The sequence below is a fragment of the Hordeum vulgare genome, chromosome 2H (genome assembly GCF_904849725.1).
Source record: "Hordeum vulgare subsp. vulgare chromosome 2H, MorexV3_pseudomolecules_assembly, whole genome shotgun sequence".
NCBI classification, from domain to species: Eukaryota; Viridiplantae; Streptophyta; class Magnoliopsida; order Poales; family Poaceae; genus Hordeum; species Hordeum vulgare.
The window spans coordinates 68,388,771-68,398,049 of NC_058519.1; the positions used below are offsets into that span (position 1 = coordinate 68,388,771).

The 9,279-nt window shown below is 44.8% G+C and overlaps 2 protein-coding genes across 5 annotated transcripts; one reads left to right on the forward strand and one right to left on the reverse strand.

Moving 5' to 3' along the window:
- Positions 1-811: 811 nt before the first annotated feature.
- Positions 812-5,282, forward strand: LOC123425060 (pentatricopeptide repeat-containing protein At5g39680-like). 3 transcript variants are annotated; one of them, XM_045108725.1, is made up of 4 exons: positions 812-3,164; positions 3,531-3,862; positions 4,154-4,291; positions 4,446-5,282. In XM_045108725.1, the coding sequence occupies exon 1, from the start codon at positions 1,055-1,057 to the stop codon at positions 3,107-3,109; it is 2,055 nt and encodes a 684-aa protein (XP_044964660.1). In that variant the 5' UTR covers positions 812-1,054; the 3' UTR covers positions 3,110-3,164; positions 3,531-3,862; positions 4,154-4,291; positions 4,446-5,282. The 3 variants fall into 3 exon arrangements, with proteins under 3 accessions (XP_044964660.1, XP_044964661.1, XP_044964662.1); XM_045108726.1 differs by having other exon boundaries at positions 4,779-5,282; XM_045108727.1 differs by having other exon boundaries at positions 4,164-4,291.
- Positions 5,283-5,602: 320 nt separating this feature from the next.
- On the reverse strand, positions 5,603-8,361 carry LOC123425061 (trafficking protein particle complex subunit 3). Of its 2 annotated transcripts, XM_045108728.1 has the most exons (5): positions 8,229-8,361; positions 8,048-8,145; positions 7,106-7,205; positions 6,392-6,574; positions 5,603-5,954 (listed from the first exon to the last, which is right to left on the reverse strand). In XM_045108728.1, the coding sequence occupies exons 1-5, from the start codon at positions 8,286-8,288 to the stop codon at positions 5,832-5,834; spliced, it is 564 nt and encodes a 187-aa protein (XP_044964663.1). In that variant the 5' UTR covers positions 8,289-8,361; the 3' UTR covers positions 5,603-5,831. The 2 variants fall into 2 exon arrangements, with proteins under 2 accessions (XP_044964663.1, XP_044964664.1); XM_045108729.1 differs by lacking the exon at positions 6,392-6,574.
- Between the last annotated feature and the right edge of the window lie 918 nt (positions 8,362-9,279).

Genomic DNA, 9,279 nt, shown 5'->3' on the forward strand with positions numbered 1-9,279 from the left:
GTGTCCTTAGCTCAAGGAGAATACGGTAGGGATTGTGTGTCCTTTGGTTTCAATACCAAGTCGCTCCAAACCAGACGCACAACTGTCACAGCAGTTGGAACTGGGTCATCAACAATTGTCTTCATCGTGATACGGGTTCTATTTCTTCAACTCTTTCATTTCCTCAAATTGTATGTTGAAGACTTTGATATGCACTGTTTGAAGAATTTGTCTGAAGACTTTCTCTGGATTTTTTCTCAACATCAAATTCTTCACCTGAGTTAATCTTCAACTCCTTATTGTGTACTTGCGAACTGTGTGAACCAAATCTCTAAAATATCATTGAGTATTTTGCTGTAAAGATTATTGCACACCTGATCATGTACTAAATCCGCTGCTCGTAGTTCATCATCGAGGACTTTCCTCACAAAGAATTTCCTCAGTGATGAAATTTTAAAAATCGCCTATTCACCCCCCATCCTCTAGTCGATATAACGCACTTTCAGTATAGATGTAATAGTTCATATATACATGCATACACTCATTCCTTTAAATGCATACATGCACATCCTACCTCAATGACCACTTTCGAATGACTGAGTCGTATATCATCTGAAGTTTTTATGAAGTCACATTAGATGTCTTGTAGTCGCTCTCGAGGACTTGAAGTGTGGTGGGTTGAGAATATCACTGTTCCTAACCATTGAGTCATAAGTTGGTTTGTTAATAAATTTTTTGACACGAACATATCCTGTAGATATTTTTTTCAGTACATTCAAACTGTGAATAACTTTTCTGGTTTTTGGGATTCCAAAACTGCCCCTGTCAAATCTATCACTAACCAAAAAACTTCCCTTCCCACCTCTCTGGCCCTCTCCTCTACCAGCCATGGCGGCGTACCGAACCGTGCCTCGCCGTCGCTGGCCCCTCCCGGCCGTCCTCCCTCTCTAGTTCCGCCGACCTCCGTTGGTTCTGCCTCTCGCCTCTGCTCCCCCGCCCCTGGTAGTCCCTGCGCCATTCCCATTCCCCGGTCGCAGTTTTCCATACTCTACTTGTTAGTCACTGCGCCATTCCCATGGCTAGTCCCGGCGGCGCCGCTCTCCAGAGGCACGCGTCCGTGGCCGTGCTTCGCGCAGCGGAGGCCACCGGCAATCTGTCCGCGGGCAAGGCAGTCCACGCGCAGACGGTCAGAGCCGCCCATTTCGACGTCGTCCTGCACAATCACCTCATCGCCTTCTATGCCAAGTGCGGCGGCCTGGGCCTCGCCCTCGCCCACCAGGTGTTCGACGCAATGCCCTCCCGGAACCCGGTCTCCGGGAACCTCCTCATGTCCGGCTACGCTTCCTCCGGGCGCCACGGGGACGCGCTCGCGCTGCTCAGGGCGGCCGACTTCAGCCTCAACCAGTACGTCCTGTCGACCGCCGTCTCCGCGACGGCCCATGTCCGGAGTTATGACATGGGGAGGCAGTGCCATGGGCATGCTGTCAAGTCTGGGCTGGCGGAGCACCATTATGTCTGCAACGCGTTGCTGCATATGTACTGCCAGTGTGCTCATGTGGAGGATGCGGTGAAGGTGTTCGAGGGCGTGTCTGGTTTCAATGCATTTGCGTTCAACTCGATGATAAATGGGTTTCTTGACAAGGGGAAATTTGATTGCTCGGTCAGTGTTGTGAGAAGCATGGTCGGAGAAGTTGAGCAATGGGATCATGTGTTGTATGTCGCGGTTCTTGGGCATTGTGCCAGCACCAAAGAGTTGCTGCTTGGCCGTCAAGTGCATGCCCAGGCGTTGAAGAGGAGGCTCGAGCTAAGTGTGTATGTGGGCAGCGCGCTGGTTGATATGTATGGAAAATGTGAGTGTGCATGTGATGCTCATTCCGCGTTCGAGGTTTTGCCAGAAAAGAATGTTGTTTCGTGGACAGCTGTTATGACTGCTTATACCCAAAATGAGATGTTTGAAGAGGCATTGCAGTTGTTCTTGGACTTGAAAATGGAAGGAGTCCAACCAAATGAGTTCACTTATGCCGTTGCTCTGAACAGTTGTGCTGGTCTTGCAGCCTTGAAAAACGGCAATGCACTCAGTGCCTCTGCTATGAAAACTGGGCATTGGGGTGCTCTGTCTGTCTGCAATGCCCTAATTAACATGTATGCAAAAAGTGGCAACATAAATAATGCATGGAGAGTCTTCCTTTATATGACATGGCGTGACGTGGTCTCTTGGAATTTGATCATAATAGGCTATGCTCATCATGGCCTTGCGAGAGAAGCCATGTCTGTATTTCATGATATGTTGTTTGCTGAAGAAGCCCCATCCTATGTGACCTTTGTTGGGGTGCTGTCAGCTTGTGCACAGTTGGGACTTGTAGACGAAGGACTCTACTATTTGAACATTATGATGAAGGAAATGGGAATAAAACCTGGAAGAGAACATTACACTTGCATGGTTGGTTTGCTGTGCAGAGATGGACGCCTAGATGAGGCAGAACACTTCATATTGAACAATTATATTGGCACAGACGTTGTTGCATGGAAATCACTTTTAGGTTCTTGCCAGGTATATAAAAACTATGGCCTGGGTCATCGAGTAGCAGAGCAGATCCTTCACTTGAAGCCCAATGATGTAGGGACATATGTTATGCTTTCTAACATGTATGCAAAAGCAAACCGATGGGATGGTGTTGTGAAGGTCCGGAAGCTGATGAGAGAGAGAGGCGTTAGGAAAGAGCCTGGTGTTAGTTGGATTCAAGCAGGAAGCGAGGTCCAAGTTTTCACATCAGATGACAAGAATCACCAATTGATAAACCAGATCACGAGAAAACTGAGAGCGTTGATAGACCAGATCAAAGTGATTGGATATGTTCCAAATTTTGGAGTTGTCCTACATGATGTTGAGGATGAACAAAAGGAAGAGCATCTTATGTATCACAGCGAGAAAATGGCTCTTGCATTTGGCCTTATTCACAGCCCTGAAGGAGCAACTATCCGTATAATGAAGAATCTCAAGATATGTGATGATTGCCATGTTGCTATGAAACTCATATCACTTGTGACAAGAAGAAGAATAGTTGTAAGGGACACTGTCCGGTTTCATTGTATAGAAGATGGAGTTTGCTCATGTGATGACCATTGGTGACCATGTCCGGTCTCAGCAGCTCCAGAGTATATGTGATGTTCTGAACATCAACATGGTATGTTATCTTATTTTCTAGAGCAAAGGTTGTACTATGTTCCTGCGATGAGAGAACTCAGATGGCTTTGATTTCAAAGTTTCATACAGTACATGTTCATACCTCTGTATTTAGGGTGTGATATTCATATTCAATGCTGCGTTATTGTCTCTCATGATATAAATCCGGCCCCAGTACTACTAGATCAAATTGGGTTGATGGACAAGTTCACACTGAATTAATATGTTGCCAGAGTACTTGCATGCAAACTTAATTTCAGACAGTAAGGCCTAGTGATCCAGTGACGAATTGCCATGCAAACCTAAAAGTCACTACACCAGGGGTGATATTCTCTTCTTTGACACGTTGATTTCCTTTTGAATTCAGGATAGTACTGGAATCCTACCAGCAGGCACAAACAATGGTAACGCTGTAGCAGATCCAGGTATGGGCAAAGCAGAGCAGAATGGCGAGACAGATCCTAACACACAACACAAGGCACACGAGGGGGGGGGGGGGGGATTTAGGAACCTCATTGCTGAGAACAAAGGAACTAGCACAGGAAAAGAAGAGCCAGTACAGAAGCCAAATGACAAGATAACAGCACAGCGACAACATCCTCAACGGACCTCTTGCTGAATCCTCGTATCAGCTATGTGATCCATCCCATAGATGCCTCATTGAAAAGAAGTTCATTGCCTGCTTGAAAGTTTCCGGAGGTGACTTTCTAGCCATTTATTCTTCTTTACTCTCCGGTTGTGTGCAGTTGCTTACGATGGTATATGCTTCTACCATGCTTAAACTTGTTAGACCAAAAATAATAATCCTTTTGTTAGACCAAAACTTGTTAGTGTTGCCTCAAGAACACTCACTATCCGTTATTATTTTTCTCAAATTGCAAATGTTTGTCAAGATATTTCTTCATGTGACCTCTTTGAAGTTTTATTAATGTACTCATCTCAGTTCTTTCGAGCCCTTTCCACATTTTTCACATAAGTGACTTGTTACAGTTGAAACCAGATTCGTCAGCTCTATCCCTTTTGATGGACAACAAAGGCTTAAACCCACTTGATGGTAGCATAACGGCTCCAGATTATGTCATCTTAGCAGGTGGTACAGTTCATGCTGAAGCAAACAATCACAATGAGGTATTGCTACTGTGCGTGATAACTTATCTTTGAAGATAATCATATAGTTGGTATTTATGGCTTAATCTTTTCGTATGAAATGTCTCAGCATTTTGCTTTTGCTTGGAGTATATATATGTTTCTAAAAAACTGTCATTTCTTTTCCGTTTTGCAGTGGAGGTTTGTCCAACAGACACATATATGAGTGTCTTAGTTGCACTTTCCCAAGCCCGTGGCTGCAAAATTCAGTTTTATGTCTGCTGTTACATGCTTGATCATGGGTGTTATATCATGCATGAACTGCAGTATAATACGCCTATCCCGATCTACATACATGCTTAGCAGTAGTACTGTATTTTTTTTTTCTTCTAATGTTTGTTAAAATTGTCTCCCTGGATCTACCTTTGCTCTTATCAACTTCGATACAGAATCGGACCTTCGGCATTCTATTTTTGGTGTTGTCTGAGTGCTGTACTGATCTTCTCTTTTACTGTCATTATTAATCCAGACACAGGTGACCGTTTCTATCAGCGAAACCATGAATGACATGGCGATAGTTCTCAAAGTCACAGCAGAATAAACCTGTAGAATCAATCTTGACACCGCAGTCACAGAAGAATAAACCGACGCGGAGGGTGCTTAAGCAAGATGGTGGTCCAGCATACTGGAAGCTCGTTACGGTGGGATGACAACTGGGGGAGACGGCTGGGATGGTGAGGAGGCACCGTCGATACCATTGAACTCTATGCCCAGCCTGCCGTCGGAAGGTCCGGCTTCAAGGAGGTCGACCAAGGATGGCTGGAAAGATTGGCCGGCAAACGGATGTCTATATCAATGCCTATATTGTTTTCGTCCTTCTAAAAAGGAGAATTTTTGTGCCTAGCTTTTTCGATAGATTTCACAAGGGAATGTAATGTGCTGGCACCACTGTTTTTTCTTTTTTCAAAAAAAAAATTGCAAGAGAGAAGAAATATGAATGCTACTACAACACCAAATCAGTTTCATTCGATTAGAATTGTCATAAATATATTTTTATATTATGCTCCCTACTATCCAAAATAAGTGTCGTGGTTTTGAACTGGGGTTAGTTCAAAACTGCAACACTTTATTAAGGATAGGAGGCGGTATATATTTTATATTGTAAATAATAAACACATTTTGTCTGTATACTTTGTCAAGCTTCAAAAAGTTTGACATAGGATAAATCTAGAACTTCAAGTCGCAAAAGTTTATCAATCTGAAAAAATGTATAACTTCATTGCAGAAAATGCTTTGTCAATTAGCTCCAAAAGATCTTTTCCAGACCAGTTTATTCCCAAAAGATTTGGCAGCTAATCAGAGTAAAGGCACTTCATTTCCAAGCACTGTTCCAAAGCAGGAAAACCATACAAGATCTCTACAATACATCTGCGGTACACAGTGCAGCTGCAAAATACAATGCACAGGTGCCTCATGTAAACATGACGGTTGTACCAGAATTACATCCACAGGGAAAGCAAAACGGATATCCAGACGAGCACACGAGTGCCACCGTGCAGAAGAGATACCCCTTGCGATGAAACTAGTCGTCATCCTTGTAGGGGTATTCCTCTGGGACTTGCTTGGTGAGCTTCACCCGCATCTCGTAGGCGTCGTCCCCGCGAAGCATATCGCGGACCCATGTAACCTCCGTCTTCATGGAAACCTGCACCATAACGTCAATTAAACTTGATCAGCGAATGCTAGATGACTTCTGCAACTGGTAAGATCACAGCACTGGGAACCATAATTATCACATAAGCTGGTAATAGACTGTTTCACACGAACGCTTCAACTAGCAGTAGTTAGAACACAAGCGTATAATACTTCATGCTGTAGCAGGTTGGCCACTGGTGGTACCATGCAACAGTGGATGACAGACATTCAGCATGATATGCCTTAAGATCTGGATATCACAAACATGCAATTCTCAAGTGGAAATGGTATACATTATTATGCAAGTTGTTTAGTCTTTTAATGCCAGTTTCATAGAATAGAATAGCATGAGGTCACAGACCCCAGCTCCATTTTATAGATTATTTATTCTTAGACTGTTTGATGAAAGAAAATTATAAAAATATATAGCAGCAAAAGAAAACAGACCATTTCTAGTGCTCCCCTGATAACTCCACTCAACACATTGCAATACTGAAGACCTTGGCAAGTATCAGGAAGCTCAACAAAATCTACAAGTGGGTTGTCCTCCAATACAAAGCTGCAAGTTGTACCCTCAGCATCCCAATTGGTTACAGTCGCAGTCACACCCAGGAACATTTTGAACCCAAGCTGGTTTGGAAAGGAAAAAAAGGGAGAATGTCAGAGCATAAAGCCATAAGGAGGATAAGCAGACAGGGAACCAGCTAGAGGGCTAATTTGATTGTTCTAGGAAGCAAGCAAGTGTTGAACAACTTGAAAATATGGTAGTGAGTCTTGGGCCTTTGATTATTGAACAAGTTGAGGTGTCTAAAAGGAAATGAGCTTAATGCACTACATACAGAATCTGCAGAAGAAAGAGAAGTCATGGTATATCCCTGAATTGTGCATTGTTACGGTAGCAGTAAAGAATGCTACCAACGGACAAACATAGCTGAGTGTCTGCATCTCATAAAATTGAAACCACTGTTATACAGTGGTAAAAACTGCTACACTGTCGACTTCTGTTGAATAAATGACTAAATAAAGCCTAGGAACATGAATACAGGTAAAACATTTTGTCTTACAAGCCTAGGAACATGAATACAGGTAAAAAACTTCAAAATATGCATGCATTATTTTTGTGCTAATCTCAACCAAAGAAGAGCAAGTTTAGCAAATGACCTTTGCTATAGTATCAGCAGTCTCCTTGAAGTCAGCGCAGTTTGATACATTTGACTTGGCCAAGAATTCATCAACCAATCGAGTTCCAATATTGTAACCCCTGAATATTAAATAAGATATAACACTGAAAAAAGGTTTCCCAAGCAAAGTTAAAATAGAGCAATCGTATTAATACTTAATAGCTGCCAGCAAGCCTGAGAAATAACTCACTAAAAAAGCTATAAACCAGCAACCATAGTAGGAAACACACTGAGCGTTCGTATGTGATTCACTTCCGAAGCAAAAGTAAAAATAAAGCAAACATAGTAATAACTGCCAGCAAGCCTTGAGAGTTAATTCACCACATAAGCTAGTATAAACCATCAATCATAGTAGGAAACATATTAATAATTCATATGTGATTCACTTTCATGTCCCGCCATCCCTCTTTCCTCTCCAAGCGATGCATAGCTATAATTCTTAACTGTGCTGGATCCATGCTCCTCGATTCAGTTCAAAAAAAGAACAAGTTTGGAAAATCGGAGCACAATGCAATTGAACAATCTCCTTCCCTGCATTGCTCGATGGAACGTAAATGATGTGTTGCCACACCAACAATGACAATACCAGGAGTTGTATACAATCCGGGTTGGATAAATCTCTTCAATCAAGAAGTTGGTACAAGATCACCAAAATAATAATCTTCTGTTCACAGACTACACGAGCACCGGTCAATTAGGGTGAGAAATGCATAGCTACATCTATTTGGATTCTCATTCTCAGGATATTGCAGCTAGCTCACTGTTAAACCCTGAGACGTGATCCCTAGGTAAAGAAGGGCAAATTCCCAGATTCCTACTTCTAGATCTGATCCCTCAAATGGACCCCCGTACATCAGACATCAGCAGTTTCTAAATTTGCCTAGAAACTTAAGAGGCAGGTGAGCTAAGAAAACGGGCGTACATCTGATCGAGCTGCTTGTTGACCTCCTCGACCTCTTCGAGATCCGTGAGCAGCTGCCGCACGATGGCGCCGTACGTGAGCGTGAAGAGCTCCGCGTTCTGCAGACCAACACAACCAGATCAGCGCGGGGTGCAGATGTACGGGCGGCCGGGGAGCGAGGGGCTCTGGTTTGGAAGCTTACTACGCGCTCGACGCTGGCGAAGAGGGCGTCGCCGGACTTGGGGGTCGTGAGGGGCGGCATCGCCGAGATCGGGGCCGGTGGCGGGCGAGAGAGATCAGAGGAGAGAACCGCTTGGGAGTCGCCGGTCTCGAGTAGTTGGGTTATAGGCCAGTTTGGGCTCGGGCTTGCCAACTATGGTTCATCGGCCCTAAAAGAATATTAGGACGGCCCATTCTTTTTCACTAGAAAATAAAATAGAAGTTCGGGAGCAACTAGTTAGCGAATATTTCTTAAATAAACACGCGTGACATCCCTTCTCCAAAGCTTGGTATCTTTACCGAATCGAGCATGCCTTACTTCATCGACTAAGGTTTTACTGCAGGGGTGGTGATTTTCTCCGGCAACTCTCGGGGTGACGCTCGCGCGGAGGACCAGACACGGCCGATGTGGCGTCTGATGGAGCGCGTGAGATGATGGACAGCTCGCGCGGAGGACCGGACGCGACCGCTCGTGCGTCTGATGCAGGGCACCGTTTGGTGGCATGTGACTAAAGAATTAGCCACGGGATCTTGTATTACGGAACGAGTAAAGAGACATGCCGGTAACGAGATTGAAATAGGTATTGGGATACCGACGATCGAATCTCGGACAAGTAACATACCGAAGGATAAAGGAAATGATATACGGGATTAACTGTGTCGGGGGGATAACCCCTGGGTTGGCTCAACGAGCCTGCTCCTTTGTCTCCAGCCCAAAAGGAATGACCAAGAACAATTCCACAAGGCCCAAGTCTCATGGCCGGCTAGGAAGCACCTACCGGCTAGGGGGCGAGACGGCCAACTCTGGCCGGCCAGGCAACACCTGCCGGCTAGAAGCGAGACGGCTACCTCTTCCTGGCCGCCTAGGCCAAGCCAGCCGACTAGGGATGAGTCGGCCATGCCCAAGCCGGCTAGTCAAGCAGGCTAGCCGGCCGGGGATCTCAAGTCACATCAGATCGTAGGTCATGACGAGACCCTACGATTAAAGGTGGCTACGCGTCAGCAAAGGTACTGGATCGGAGTGCATGGCGGGT

Coding starts and splice junctions, on each gene's coding strand:
- LOC123425060 (XM_045108725.1), top strand. CDS start 1,055: ATGGCTAGTCCCGGCGGCGCCGCTCTCCAGAGGCACGCGTCCGTGGCC.
- LOC123425061 (XM_045108728.1), bottom strand. CDS start 8,288: ATGCCGCCCCTCACGACCCCCAAGTCCGGCGACGCCCTCTTCGCCAGC. Junction 8,146..8,228: donor TCGCCAGCGTCGAGCGCGTA/GTAAGCTTCCAA, acceptor GTTGGTCTGCAG/AACGCGGAGCTCTTCACGCT. Junction 6,575..7,105: donor CTGCTGATACTATAGCAAAG/GTCATTTGCTAA, acceptor TTTCCAAACCAG/CTTGGGTTCAAAATGTTCCT.